The sequence below is a fragment of the Pseudorca crassidens genome, chromosome 1 (genome assembly GCF_039906515.1).
Source record: "Pseudorca crassidens isolate mPseCra1 chromosome 1, mPseCra1.hap1, whole genome shotgun sequence".
Taxonomy (NCBI): domain Eukaryota; kingdom Metazoa; phylum Chordata; class Mammalia; order Artiodactyla; family Delphinidae; genus Pseudorca; species Pseudorca crassidens.
Genome location: NC_090296.1, coordinates 115,299,955 through 115,315,861, shown reverse-complemented (window position 1 = coordinate 115,315,861; position 15,907 = coordinate 115,299,955). Strand labels below are relative to the sequence as shown.

The 15,907-nt window shown below is 36.6% G+C and overlaps 1 protein-coding gene across 3 annotated transcripts in view; it reads left to right on the top strand.

Moving 5' to 3' along the window:
• The window catches only part of AAGAB (alpha and gamma adaptin binding protein), an 86,659-nt gene that overhangs the window by 17,775 nt on the left and 52,977 nt on the right, over positions 1-15,907 (top strand). For all 3 annotated transcript variants that reach the window (XM_067751708.1, XM_067751713.1, XM_067751703.1), the window contains exons 2-4: positions 10,766-10,956; positions 11,093-11,189; positions 11,543-11,632. In XM_067751708.1, the coding sequence (XP_067607809.1) occupies positions 10,766-10,956; positions 11,093-11,189; positions 11,543-11,632 (378 nt within the window). The remainder of the gene's footprint in view (positions 1-10,765; positions 10,957-11,092; positions 11,190-11,542; positions 11,633-15,907) is intronic.

Sequence of the window (15,907 nt, the reverse complement as noted above, 5' to 3'; positions counted from 1 at the left end):
TCCATTTCTTCCAGGTTGTCCATATTATTGGCATAGAGTTGCTTGTAGAGTCTCTTGATGCTTTGTATCTCTGCGGTGTCTGTTGTAACTTCTCCTTTTTCATTTCAAATTTTATTGATTTGAGTCCTCTCCCTCTTTTCCTTGATGAGTCTGGCTAATGGTTTATCAATTTTGTTTATCTTCTCAAAGAACCAGCTTTTAGTTTTATTGACTTTTGCTGTTGTTTTCTTTGTTTCTATGTTATTTATTTCTGCTCTGATCTTTATGATTTCTTTCCTTCTGCTAATTTTGGGTTTTGTTTGTTCTTCTTTCTCTAGTTCCTTTAGGTGTAAGTTTAGATTGTTTGAGATTTTTCTTGTTTGTTGATGTAGGCTTGTATAGCTATAAACTTCCCTCTTAGAACTGCTTTTGCTGCATCCCATAGGTTTTGGATCATTGTGTTTTCATTGTCATTTGTCTCTAGGTATTTTTTGATTTCCTCTTTGATTTCTTCATTGATCTCTTGGTTATTTAGTAACGTATTGTTTAGCCTCCATGTGTTTGTATTTTTTACTTTTTTCCCCTGTAATTCCTTTCTAATCTCATAGCGTTGTTGTCAGAAAAGATGCTTGATATGATTTCAATTTTCTTAAATTTACTGAGGCTTGATTTGTGACCCAAGATGTGATCTATCCTAGAGAATGTTCTGTGCGCACTTGAGAAGAAAGTGTAATCTGCTGTTTGGGGATGGAGTGTCCTATAAATATCAATTAAATCTATCTGGTCTGTTTTGTCATTTAAAACTTGTGTTTCCTTATTTATTTTCGTTTTGGATGATCTGTCCATTGGTGCAACTGAGGTGTTAAAGTCCCCCACTGTTATTGTGTTACTGTCGATTTCCTCTTTTATAGCTGTTAGCAGTTGCCTTATGTGTTGAGGTGCTCCTATGTTGGGTGCATATATATTTATAATTGTTATATCTTCTTCTTGGATTGATCCCTTGATCATTATGTAGTGTCCTTCCTTGTCTCTTGCAACATTCTTTATTTTAAAATCTATTTTATCTGATACGAGTATTGCTACTCCAGCTTTCTTTTGATTTCCATTTGCATGGACTATCTTTTTCCGTCCCCTCACTTTCAGTCTGTATGTGTCCCTAGGTCTGAATGGGTCTCTTGTAGACAGCATATATACGGGTCTTGTTTTTGTATCCATTCAGCAAGCCAGTGTCTTTTGGTTGGAGCATGAAATCCGTTCACTTTTAACGTAATTATTGATATGTATGTTCCTGTGACCATTTTCTTAATTGTTTTGGGTTTGTTTTTGTAAGTCCTTTTCTCTTGTGTTTCCCACTTAGAGAAGTTTCTTTAGCATTTGTTGTAGAGCTGGTTTGGTGGTGCTGAATTCTCTTAGCTTTTGTTTGTCTGTAAAGCTTTTGATTTCTCCATTGAATCTGAACGAGATCCTTGCCAGGTAGAGTAATCTTGGTTGTAGGTTCTTCCCTTTCATCACTTTAAGTATATCATGCCACTCCCTTCTGGCTTGTAGAATTTCTGCTGAGAAATCAACTGTTAACCTTATGGGAGTTCCCTTGTATGTTATTTGTCGTTTTTCCCTTGCTGCTTTCAATAATTTTTCTTTGTCTTAAATTTTTGCCAATTTGAGTACTATGTGTCTCAGCGTGTTTCTCCTTAGGTTTATCCTGTATGGGACTCGCTGTGCTTCCTGGACTTGGGTGGCTATTTCCTTTCCTATGTTGGGGAAGTTTTTGACTATAATCTCTTCAAATATTTTCTCTAGTCCTTCCTCTCTTCTCCTTCTGGGACCCCTATAATGCGAATGTTGTTGCGTTTAATGTTGTCCCAGAGGTCTCTTAGGCTGTCTTCATTCCTTTTCATTCTTTTTTCTTTATTTGGTTCCACAGCAGTGAATTCTACCATTCTGTGTTCCAGGTCACTTATCTGTTCTTCTGCGTCAGTTATTCTGCTATTGATTCCTTCTAGTGTAGTTTTCATTTCAGTTATTGTATTGTTCATCTCTGTTTGTTTGTTCTTTAATTCTTCTAGGTCTTTGATAAATATTTCTTGCATCTTCTCAATCTTTGCCTCCATTCTTTTCCCGAGGTCTTGGATCATCTTTACTATCATTAATCTGAATTCTTTTTCTGGAAGGTTGCCTATCTCCACTTCATTTAGTTGTTTTTCTGGGGTTTTATCTTGTTCCTTCATCTGGTACATAGTCCTCTGACTTTTCACCTTGTCTTTCTGTGAATGTGGTGTTTGTTCCACAGGCTGTAGGATTGTAGTTCTTCTTGCTTCTGCTGTCTGCCCTCTGGTGGATGAGGCTATCTAAGAGGAATGTGCAAGTTTTCTCATGGGAGTGACTCAGCAAGATCCTTTTTGACCCACCTCCTGCTAGTATTGGAGGGTCTCTTGCAGAGGCGGGGGTGGCTGTGGTTCACTGCGCGGACAAAGACAGTGGTGGCAGTAGTTCTGGTGAGTACTCATTGATGTGTCATTGTAGTTTTAATTTGCATTTCTCTAATGATTAGTGATGTCGAAGATTGTTTCATGTGTTTGTTGGCAATCTGTATATTTTCTTTGGAGAAATGTCTGTTTAGGTTTTCTGCCATTTTTGGATTGGGTTGTTTGTTTTTTTGGTACTGAGCTGCTTGAGCTGCTTGTAAATTGTGGAGATTAATCCTTTGTGAGTTGTTTCATTGGCAAATATTTTCTCCCATTCTGAGGGTTGTCTTTTCGTCTTCTTTATGGTTTCCTTTGCTGTGCAAAAGCTTTTAAGTTTCATTAGGTCCCATTTGTTTATTCTTGTTTTTATTTCCATTTCTCTAGGAGGTGGGTTAAAAAGTATCTTGCTGTGATTTATGTCATAGAGTGTTCTGCCTATGTTTTCCTCTAAGAGTTTTATAGTGCGTGGCCTTACTTTTAAGTCTTTAATCCATTTTGAGTTTATTTTTGTATATGGTGTTAGGGAGTGTTCTAATTTCATTCTTTTACGTGTAGCTGTCCAGTATTCCCAGCACCACCTATTGAAAAGGCTGTCTTTTCTCCATTGTATATTCTTGCCTTCTTTATCAGAAGTAAGTTGAACCATATGTGCCTGGGTTTATCTCTGTGCTTTCTATCTTGTTCCATTGATCTATATTTCTGTTTTTGTGCCAGTACCATACCATCTTGATTACTGTAGCTTTGTAGTATAATCTGAAGTCTGGGAGCCTTATTCCTACAGCCCCATTTTTCTTTCTCAAGATTGCTTTGGCTATTCGGGGTCTTTTGTGTTTCCATACATATTGTGAAATATTTTGTTCTAGTTCTGTGAAAAATGCCATTGGTAGTTTGATAGGGATTGCATTGAATCTGTAGATTGCTTTGGGTAGTAGAGTCATTATCACAATGTTGATTCTTCCAATCCAAGAACATGGTATATCTCTCCATATGTTTGCATCATCTTTAATTTCTTTCATCAGTGTCTTATAGTTTTCTGCGTACAGGTCTTTTGTCTCCTTAGGTAGGTTTATTCCTATGTATTTTATTCTTTTTGTTGCAATGGTAAATGGGAGTGTTTCCTTAATTTTTCTTTCAGATTTTTCATCATTAGTGTATAGGAATGCAGATTTCTGTGCATTAATTTTGTATTCTGCAACTTTACCAAATTCATTGATTAGCTCTAGTACTTTTGTGGTAGCATCTTTAGGATTCTTCATGTATAGTATCGTGTCATCTGCAGTGACAGCTTACTTCTTCTTTTCCAATTTGTATTCCTTTTATTTCTTTTTCTTCTCTGATTGCTGTGCCTAAAACTTCCAACGCTATGTTGAATAATAGTGGTGAGAGTGGACAACCTTGTCTTGTTCCTGATCTTAGTGAAAATGGTTTCAGTTTTTCACCATTGAAAACAATGTTTGGTGTGGGTTTGTCATATATGGCCTTTATTATGTTGTGGTAAGTTCCCTCTCTGCCTACTTTCTGGAAGGTTTTTATCATAAATGGGTGTTGAATTTTGTCGAAAGCTCTTTCTGCATCTATTGAGATGATCATATGGTTTTTCTCCTTCAGTTTGTTAATATGATTTGTCACATTGATTGATTTGCATATATTGAAGAATCCTTGCATTCCTCGGATAAACCCCACTTGATCATGGTGTATGATCCTTTTAATGTGCTATTGGATTCTGTTTGCTAGTATTTTGTTGAGGATTTTTGCATCTATATTCATCAGTGATGTTGGCCTGTAGTTTTCTTTCTTTGTGACATCTTTGTCTGGTTTTGGTATCAGGGTGAGGGTGGCCATGTAGAATGAGTTGTGGAGTGTTTCTCCCTCTGCTATATTTTGGAAGAGTTTGAGAAGGATAGGTGTTAGCTCTTCTCTATAAACATTTGATAGAATTTGCCTGTGAAGCCATCTGGTCCTGGACTTCTGTTTGTTGGAAGATTTTTAGTCACAGTTTCAATTTCAGTGCTTGTTACTGGTCTGTTTATATTTTCTATTTCTTCCTGGTTCAGTCTCAGAAGGTTGTGCCTTTCTAAGAATTTGTCCATTTCTTCCAGGTTGTCCATTTTATTGGCTTACAGTTGCTTGTAGTCATCTCTCATGATCATTTCTATTTCTGCAGTGTCAGTTGTTACTTCTTTTTAATTTCTAATTCTGTTGATTTGAGTCTTCTCCCTTTTTTTCTTGATGAGTCTGGCTAGTGATTTATCAGTTTTGTTTGTCTTCTCAAAGAACCAGCTTTTAGTTTTATTGATCTTTACTATTGTTTCCTTCATTTCTTTTTCATTTATTTCTGATCTGCTCTTTATGATTTCTTTCCTTCTGCTAACTTTGGGGTTTTTTCCTTTCTCTCATTGCTTTAGGTGTAAGGTTATGTTGTTTATTTGAGGTGTTTCTTGTTTCTTGAAGTAGGATTGTATTGCTATAAACTTCCCTCTTAGAACTGATTTTGATGCATTCCATAAGTTTTGGGTCATCGCGTTTTCATTGTCATTTGTTTCTAGGTACTTTTTGATTTCCTCTTTGATTTCCTCAGTGATCTCTTGGTTATTTAGTAGTGTATTTTTTAGCCTGCATGTGTTTTTATTTTTTGCAGATTTTTTCCTGTAATTGATGTCCAGTCTCATAGTATTGTGGTCAGAAAAGATACTTCATACGATTTTAATTTTCTTAAATATACCAAGGCTTGATTTGTGATCCGAAATGATCTATCTTGGAGAATGTTCCATGAGCACTTGAGAAGAAAGTGTATTCTTTTGTTTTTGGATGGAATGTCCTATAAATGTCAATTAAGTCCGTCTTGTTTAATGTGTCATTTAAAGCTTGTGTTTCCTTATTTATTTTCATTTTGGATGATCTGTCCATTGGTGAAAGTGGGTGTTAAAGTCCCCTACTGTGACTGTGTTACTGTTGATTTCCCCTTTTATGGCTGTTAGCCTTTGCCTTATCTATTGAGGTGCTCCTATGTTTGATGCATAAATATTTACAATTTTTATATCTTCTTCTTGGATTGATCCCTTGATCATTATGTAGTGTCCTTTAAAGTCTATTTTGTCTCATATGAGAATGCTACTCCAGCTTCCTTTTGATTTCCATTTGCATGGAATATCTTTTTCCATCCCTTCACTTTCAGTCTGTATGTGTCCCTAGGTCTGAAGTGGGTCTCTTGTAGAGAGCATATATATGGGTCTTGTTTTTGTATGCATTCAGCCAGTCTATGTCTTTCGGTTGGAGCATTTAATCCATTTACATTTAAAGTAATTATCGATATGTATGTTCATACTACCATTCTCTTAACTGTTTTGGGTTTGTTATTATAGGTCTTTTCCTTCTCTTGTGTTTCCTGCCTAGAGAAGTTCCTTTAGCATTTGTTGTAAAGCTGTTTTGGTGGTGCTGAATTCTGTTAGCTTTTGTTTGTCTGTAAAGGTTTTAATTTCTCCGTCGAATCTGAATAAGATTCTTGCTGGGTAGAGTCATCTTGGTTGTAGGTTTTTCCCTTTCATCGCTTTAAATATGTCCTGCCACTCCCTTGTGGCTTGCAGAGTTTCTACTGAAAGATGAACTGTTAACCTTATGGGGATTCCGTTTTATGTTAGTTGTTGTTTTCCCCTTGTTGCTTTTAATATTTTTTCTTTGTATTTAATTTTTTATAGTTTGATTAATATGTGTCTTGGCATGTTTCTCCTTGGATTTATCCTGTGTGGGACTCTGTGCTTCCTGGACTTGACTATTTCCTTTCCTATATTGGAAATTTTCAACTGTAAGCTCTTAAAATATTTTCTCAGTCCCTTTCTTTTTCTCTTCTTCTTCTGGGACCCCTGTAAATTGAATGTTGTTGCATTTAATGTTGTCCCAGAGGTCTCTAAAACTGTCCTCAATTCTTTTCGTTCTTTTTTCTTTATTCTGTTCTGCAGTAGTTATTTCCACTATTTTATCTTCCAGGTCACTTATCCACCTTCTGCCTCAGTTATTCTGCTATTGATTCTTTCTAGAGCATTTTTAATTTCATTGATTGTGATGCTCATCATGTTTGTTTGCTCTTTATTCTTCTTGGACCTTGTTAAACATTTCTTGTGTTTTCTCCATTCTATTTCCAAGATTTTGGATCATCTTTACTATAATTACTCTGAATTCTTTTTCAGGTGGACTGCCTGTTTCCTCTTCATTTGTTTGGTCTGGTGGCTTTTTACCTTGCTTCTTCGTCTGCTGTGTGCTTCGTTTTCTTCTCATTTTGCTTAACTTACTGTGTTTGGGGTCTCCTTTTTGCAGGCCACAGGTTCTTGGTTCCTGTTGTTTTTGGTGTCTACCCCCAGTGGCTAAGGTTGGTTCAGTGAGTTGTGTAGGCTTCCTGGCGGAGGGGACTAGTGCCTGTTTTCTGGTAGATGACATTCGATCTTGTCTTTCTGGTGGGCAGGACTGTGTCCAGTGGTGTTTTGGGGTATCTGTGACCTTATTATGACTTTAGGCAGCCTCTTTGCTAATGAATGGGGTTGTGTTCCTGTCTTGCTAGTTGTTTGGCATAGGGTGTCCAGCACTGTAACTTGCTGGTCGTTGAGTGGAGCTGGGTCTTAGCATTGAGATGGAGATCTTTGGGAGAGCTTTTGCTATTTGATATTACATGGAGCCGGGAGGTCTCTGGTGGACCAATGTCCTAAACTTGGTTCTCCCACATCAGAGACACAGGCCTGACAGCCAGCCAGAGCACCAAGACCCTGTCAGCCACACGGCTCAGATGAAAAGGGAGAAAAAAAGAAAGAAAGAAAAAAATAAGATAAAATAGTTTTTAAAAAAAATAAAAAATAATTATTAAAAATAAAAGAATTCAAAAGTAGTAAAAAAGAAAGAAAGAGAGAGCAACCAAACCAAAAAACAATCCACCAATGATAACAAGTGCTAAAAACTATATTTAAAAAAAAAAAAAGATAGAACCCTAGGACAAATGGTAAAAGTAAAGCTATACAGACAAAATCACACAAAGAAGCATACACATACACACTCACAAAAAGAGAAAAAGGAGAAAAAAATATATATCCAGGTACGTGGGGAGTTTCTGGCCTTTCAGGAAGTCTGAGGTCTTCTGCCAGCCTTCAGTAGGTGCTCTGTAGGAGTTGTTCCCCATGTAGTTGTATTTCTGATGTATTTGTGGGGAGGAAGGTCATCTCCATGTGTTACTCCTCCACCATCTTGAATGTCTCCTCCAGACCAGTTCTTCTTAATAACCACATGATGAAAGTTTATCAATGGAAAAATGCACATGCACACATACACACTTTATATATGTCATTCCTAGCAGGTTTTAAAAAAATTTTAGTATTTATTTATTTATTTTTGGCTGCATTGGGTCTCAGTGACGGCACACGGGATCCATTGCTCTGGTGCGTAGGCTTCTCTCTAGTTGTGGCACGTGGGTTGCAGAGGGCATGGGCTTACAGTTGCAGCTTGCGGGCTCAGTAGCTGTGGCATGCAGGCCTAGCTGCTCCCTGACATGTGGGACCCTAGTTCCCCGACTAGGCATTAAACCCGCATCCCCCACATTGGAAGACGGACTCCGAACCTCTGGACCACCAGGGAAGTCCCTTCCTAGCAGTTTTGAGACTAAATAATTCCTGCATATCATTTTGTTGAGCAGAAACTATGGCAACGTTCCAAATATATAATCCTAGCTCTGGAATTTAAAATTTAACTTCTAGTTTTCTGTGTCTTACTAATTGTGAGTTTGAGGAATATTTAAACAAATTTTTTAATTATTGAAGTATAGTTGATTTATAATGTGTTAATTTCTGCTGTACAGCAATGTCATTCGGTTATATATACATTCCTTATCATATTCTTTCCCATTATGATTTATCACAGAATATTGAATATAGTTCCCTGTGCTATACAGTAGGTCCTTTTTGCTTATTCATCTTGTATAGTATAATAGTTTGCATCTGCTAACCCCAAACTCCCAATCCTTCCTTCCCCCACTCCCCTCCCCCTTGGCAACCACAAGTCTGTCCTCTGTCTGGGAGTCTGTTTTTGTTTCATAGGTTTATTCATTTGTGTTGTATTTTAGATTCCACATATAAGTGATATCATATGGTGTTCGTCTTTCGCTTTCTGAGTTACTTCACTTAGTATGATAATCTCTAGTTGTATCCATGTTGCTGCAAATGGCATTATTTCATTTTTTAAAAATGGATGAATAGTATTCCATTGTGTATATGTACCACATCTTCTTTATCCATTCATCTGTCGATGGACATTTAGGTTGTTTCCATGTGTTGGCTATTGTGAATACTGCTGCTATGAATATAGGGATGCATGTATCTTTTCAAATTATAGTTTTGTCCAGATATATGCCTAGGAGTGCAATTGCTGGATTATATAGTAATTCTATTTTTAGTTTTCTGAGGAACCTCCATACTGTTTTCCACAGTGGCTGCACAAACTTACATTCCTACCAACAGTGTAAGAATAAGAATGTTCCCTTTTCTCCACACCCTCTCAGTATTTGTAATTTGTGGACATTTTAATGGTGGCCTTTCTGACTGGTGTGAGGTGGTACTTCATTATAGTTTTGATTTGCATATTTCTTATAAATGGCGATGTTGAGCATCTTTTCATGTGCCTATTGGCCATCTGTATGTCTTCTTTGGAGAAATGTCTGTTTAGGTCTTCTGCCCATTTTATGATTGGGTTGTTTTTTTGTTGTTGAGTTGTATGAGCTGTTTGTGTATTTGGGAAATTAAGCCTTTGTCAGTCATGTGATTTGCAAATATTTTCTCCCAGTCTGCAGGTTTTTTGTTTTGCTTATGGTTTTCTTTGCTCTGCAAAAGCTTGTAAGTTTGATTAGGTCTATTTGTTTATTTTTGCTTTTATATCTATTCCCTTGGGAGACTGATCTAAGAAAATATTGGTGCAATTTATGTCAGAGAATGTTTTGCCTATGTTCTCTTCCAGGAGTTTTATGGTGTCATGTCTTATATTTAAGTCTTTTAGCCATTTTGAGTTTATTTTTGTGTACGGTGTGAGGGTGTGTTTTAACTTCATTGATTTGCATGCAGCTGTCCAACTTTCCCAGTACTACTTGCTGAAGTGAATGTCTTTTCTCCATTGTATATTCTTTCCTTCTTTGTCAAAGATTAATTGATCGTAGTTGTGTGCGTTTATTTCTGTGCTCTCTATTCTGTTTCATTGATCCATGTCTGTTTTTGTGCCAGTACCATGCTGTTTTGATTACTGTACTTTTGTAGTGTTGTCTGAAGTCTAGGAGGGTTATGCCTCCTGCTGTGTTCTTTTTCGTGAGGAATATTTTATATGTTCATCTTAGTATGCATTAGAAAGGAGTTTGTGGCCATTTGGCTGTATATTCTTATTATAACCCAGTTAGTGGCCTGTCATTTTACTTCTCTAAGCTAATTTTCCACATCTGTGTGAAATGGAGGTTATGGTTATGGGTGTGAGAGATGGGAGTTCGGGTTAGAACAATTTCTGATGTCTCTTCAAGTTCTAAATATTGTATGACATTATGGAAGCAAAATGCTCCAGTGGTTCCATGACCACATCTATATTTGTCCATCATTGACTTGGTAATTTACTGTTAAGAATTTCACTAGTTATACCCATGTTGCACATGTATTTCTGAAAGATTTGGTTCTTTCCTAAATCATTTAATTTGCTTGGCTTTCTATATTAAAATTTGCCAGAGTGTCTTTGTCAACAAGAATTTGAGTTAGCTTTCAAAGAATCTGAAGAAGGCTGAATATATATAAATGGAATGGGGTCATTTATCAGTATGCATTCTTTTATTTCATTAGTTGAATTAATGTGTCAGCATTTGGCCCAGGGACTGTGTGTAACTGTTTTGTTACTGGTTTAGCTTTGCTGCTATCTTCCTTTTAGTTTGCAGTAAGTACAAAATAGTTACAAATTCTTGACTATTCTCACAGTCTTCCAGCTTCCATAAAGTATGTAAGCAATACACGTAGCTGTTTTTCTTTCTCTTCTGCTTGCTCTTTACTGGGTGTTTGCTTAGATGACTGTTTTGTTCTCTACTACTATGTAATCTAGTCACAATAGTTTTTATGTTCTTAAAGAAAAAAGCCAATTAATTGAATTAAATTATGTCACCATTACTTTTATAATCAAATGATCAGAGAAGGAAATTATCCTAATAAATCAGAGGCCCTTTGAAATCCTTGCATAAAGAGAATTATTAATCTGGTATCTTACTGAGAAAATTGACCATTGTATATTGGTTTTGTACTTTCCATGGTAATATTGTGTCATTTATTTAGATATCCTTGGAACAGAAGATCTTATTGTGGAAGTGACTGCCAACGATGCCGTGAGGTTTTATCCCTGGACCATTGATAATAAATACTATTCAGCAGATATCAATCTATGTGTGGTGCCAAACAAATTTCTCGTCACTGCAGAGATTGCAGAGTCTGTTCAAGCATTTGTGGTTTACTTCGACAGCACGCAAGTAAGATTTTGTTTTCCGTGGACCTTGAATAAGAAATTATTTTGTGCTTTGTTTTTCTTAACCTTGCATTTTCTGTGAGTTCTCTTAATGTCTCTTTTTCTGTTTTTGTTTCTATGTTTCTTTCTCCTCCCTCTAGAAATCTGGTCTTGATAGTGTTTCCTCCTGGCTTCCACTGGCAGAAGCATGGTTACCTGAGGTGATGATCTTGGTTTGCGATAGAGTGTCTGAAAATGGTAAGGCACTCCAGTGGGATTGTAGGTGGTACATACGTTGTTCCACTTGCCATTCCTTGGTAGACAATACATTGGTTTCCTTAACTTAGAACAGTATGTCTTGTGTGATTTTATTACCTTCCAAAAATATCTTCAGCTATTTCTCTTTGTAATCTTGCAATATGTACATTTTATTTTTTAAGAACAGACACTTGGGGTTTGAGAAATCATTTTCCTTATATTAATTTATTTAGTATGCCTTTAGAATAACATTGACATTAAAGGTAACACTTTGAGATTGTGGAGAGTATTGCAGCAATATTCATGTTTTATTTTATTTTTGCTTATAAAGAATCTTTTGCATGTTATTTTAGGTGTAAACCGACAGAAGGCTCAAGAGTGGTGTATCAAACATGGCTTTGAATTAGTAGAACTTAGTCCAGAAGAGTTGCCTGAGGAGGATGGTAAGTATTTATGTGTCAGGAGAAAGCATGGCATTTGGATTCAGATATGAGCGATTATTTTAGTTCAGGGAAGAAGAATCAAAGTGATATTCAAAACACATTTTTCACTAGCTCTTTGAAAAGATTTGTGCAGAATCCATTGATGCAGTCTGGTAATTGCATAATCCATTTATTTGGTTTTACCACCCATTTTAGGACTTTGGAAATGTTTGTTTTTCTTATGGGTAAAGGTAGAGATTTCTACCTTAAATCTTAGTCATTTTCCCAGTCTCTTATCCTTTCTCTGCTGCCAAAAAAAGGAGGGTTTGATCTATATTCATAAATAGTTAAAGTTTATGTTTCTTATTTAGAATTCCTAGTAACCTGAGGTTGAATTCCCAGGAACCCTAGGGGACACGTCAATACTATTTGTATGTCTTTTGGATATTTGAACCCACAAATAGACCCAGAATGCACACCCCCGGGGTAACTCTGCACTTACCTGTCTTCTACTATACTTTGGACCTTCTATTTATTCTGCCTCTTTTTCCCCCTTCCCCCATTCCTCTTCTCATCTTTTCTTCCAAGTACAGCTATGCTAGCTGCTGTGGAATCTACCAAGATAAGATGGGTTTTGGCCCACCAAAACCTTATAATCTGGTATAAGAGATGAAACAGGTATACAAACAATTGAATTACCAAGTGGAACATCATAAGTATTATAAAAATATGTATATTGGTGCTATGGTGTTTCAGAGACGGAAGAGGTTATTTATCTTCAGAAGTTCAGAGAACACATTGGTATGTGAAATCTCACATGTCAACAGCTCCATGGGGAGGAAATGGAGAAGGTACTGGACTTAGAGTTAGAGGACTGGTAGCAAGATGCCAGTTGTTGTAAAAGACGTTCTAAGTAGGGCAGCCAACATGAATTAAAGTGCATAGAGAGGCTAAAAGTAATTATTACGTGAAACCTGTATTTTTTAAAAAAAGAAATTAAGAAACACTTTTTTATATCCTGGCTTATTTAGAAGTTTTGCAAATGTTGTTACCTTAAGGAATAAAGCCCTGCCTGAGAAGAAGAGGACAAAAATGAAAGAAAAAGCCTGATTTTTCTTGCTGTACATTTTTAAGAATATTGAAAATAAGTATAGTTTCTCTTCCATGTTTTTCTAGGACTCCTTAAACTTGTGCCTGTTTCATGTATGTGAGCATGTGTGTGATTGCTTACTTCTGGCATTAGAATGTTCTCTTCTTCCCATTGTCCTTGAGGGTCAACATTTGAGTCATTTATTTTATCTGTTTTTATTTTGGAATCTCTGCTCCTTTATACCACTGTGCTTCTCCTTGCCCCCGTCTGAGGAGTGTTCTTGTATTAATTCAGCTTAATCTTTTATTTTATTCAATCTTGTTCCTTTATTATGATTTTGTGTCTTGTATTTAAGACTCTTTTTTCTTTTCTGGCCATGCTGCACAGCTTGTGGGATCTTAGTTTCCCGACAAGGGATCAAACTGGGGCCCATGGCAGTGAGATTGTGGAGTCCTTACCACTGGAGTGCCATGGAATTCCCTAATTCAGCTTAACCTTAAAATAGATTTCAACATATCATCTTTATGTAAGTTAACTAAAACCTTCCTAGAATGTTTTAATGCAAACTGTTCCCAAGCCATATACCCTCATCCTTTATTGGCATGTGTTATTCAAACATCAGTATGAGACTTTATGCTTCTTTGTATTAAATTCAACTTATTGATTCTGGCTCTTTATTTCAGATCATATTTTTGGTTCCTGGTTATATCATCTGAAGTATTAGTTATTCTTTCAAGAATTGAATCATTCATAGTTAAGATAAACATAGCTTTTATTGCTTCATTTAAACACTGATGGTGATAAACTCATCTTTGTAGAGTATTTTCAGTTTTACCCTTCCCATATTTCTGTTAGGTTGGTAGGGTGGTATTCTTTAAATGAGTCATCAGTTCATGAGTTACTGTGTCTTTCAGGCACCATGTTAGTTTAGGTAGTGAGAATAAGTAGTGAGTGAGAACTCAGTGAGATATGACTCCTGCCTTCAAAAAGTTTTTAGTCTAGAGGGGAAGGTTACACCAGTAAATTATTAGTTCCAGTGCATCTTTTCTATGGGAGAGGTGTACATAGTGGTGTCATCCCTACTTTTCTTTGAGAATAGCATGAGTGATTTGCCCTTAATCGAATAGCTAATAAGTTATAGAGCCTGGGTTCACATTCAGATCTTCTGACTTCTAATTCTGTGCTCTTCCTTTTAAACCACCCAGGACTGGGCCAGGCCACTAGAGACAGGTTCTATATGGACTGTGCTCCGTAAACTCTTAGGAGACTTTTCTCTTTAAACCACATGAAAACTATTTCTGCTGTTATTTTCCATATGCAGTCTTACAATACTCATTAGCTGAAGGATTTCCATTTCCTTTGCACACACTCATACCTATTGGTACATTGTAGCTAAGAATACCACCTTATTATTGGTGTACTAACTGGGATTACTGCCCTGTCATTTTGAGTAGTATCAATTAAAGTCCAGAAGCAAAATAGTACCCATACTAAACTAATTAAGTTGTGTAATTGATGGAAACTAACATTTTCAGGGGAATATGAGTGGATTCCATTCATGAGGTAATGGGGTTGACTTTATTGTATAAACCTTTTATACTGTGTATTTATTTAATTGTTTTAGTTCCTAGAATATTCTTTTTTCAAATTGAAGTATAGTTGATTTACAATGTTGTGTTAATTTCTGCTGTACAGCAAAGTGATTCAGTTATACATGTATATGTACGTTCTTTTTTATATTCTTTTCCATTATGGAAAATATCTCAGGATATTGAATATAGTTCCCTGTGCTATACAGTAGCACCTTGTTGTTTGTTCATTCTATAGTAATGGTTTGCATCTACTAACCCCAAACTCCCAGTCCATCCCTCCCCTACCCCTATGCCCCTTTGTCAACCACAAGTCTGTTCTCTGTCAGTTTCTGTTTTGTAAATATGTTCATTTGTGCCATATTTTATTTTTTAAATTTTTTTATTTTTATAAATTATTTTTTTTTTTTGGCTGTGTTGGGCTTTCGCTAGCTGTGGCGAGTGGGGGCTACTCTTCATTGCGGTGCATGGGCTTCTCATTGTGGTGGCTTCTCTTGTTGCGGAGTATAGGCTCTAGGCGTGTGGGCTTCAGTAGTTGTGGAGCGTGGGCTTCAGTAGTTATGGCTTGTGGGCTCTAGAGCACAGGCTCAGTAGTTGTGGTGCATGGGCTTAGTTGCTCTGTGGCATGTGGGATCTTCCCAGACCAGGGCTCGAACCCATGTCCCATGCATTGGCAGGCAGATTCTTAACCATTGCACCACCAGGGAAATCTCTGCCATATTTTAGATTCCACATGTAAATGATATCATAAAGTATTTGTCTTTCTCTTTCTGATTTACTTCATTTAGTATGATAATCTCTAGTTGCATCCATGTTGCTGCAAATGGCATTATTTAGTTCTTTTTTATGTCTGAGTGGTATTCCATTGTATATATGTACCACATCCTCTTTATCCATTCATCTGTTGATGGACATGTAGGTTGTTTCCATGTTTTGGCTATTGTGAACAGTGCTGCTGTGAACATAGGGGCGCATGTATCTTTTTGAATTATAGTTTTGTCCAGGTATATTCCCAGGAGTGGGATTGCTGGATCATGTAGTAATTCTATTTTTAGTTTTCTGAAGGACCTGCATACTGTTTTCCATAGTAGCTGTACCAACTTACATTCCCACCAGCAGTGTAGGAGGGTTCCCTTTTCTCCACATCCTCTCCAGCATTTGTCATTTGTAGACTTTTTAATGATGGCCATTCTGACTGGTGTAAGGTGATACCTCATTGTAGTTTTGATTTGCATTTCTCTAATAATTGGTGATGTTGAGCATCTTTTCATGTGCCTACTGTGCATACATTCTATATGTCTTTCATGTGCCTACTGTGCATACATTCTGTATGTCTTCTTTGGAGAAATGTCTCTTTAGGTCTTCTGCTCATTTTCGATTGGGTTGTTTGTTTTTTTGTTGTTGAGTTGTACGAACTGTTTATATATTTTGAAGATTAAGCCCTTGTCTCTTGCATCATTTGCAAATATTTTCTCCCATTCTGTAGGTTGTCTTTTCATTTTTTTTATGGTTTCCTTTGCTGTGCAAAAGCTTGTAAGTTTGATTAATTTTGTTTTTATTTCTATTGCTTTGGGAGACTGACTTAAGAAAACATTGGTACAATTTATGTCAGAGAAT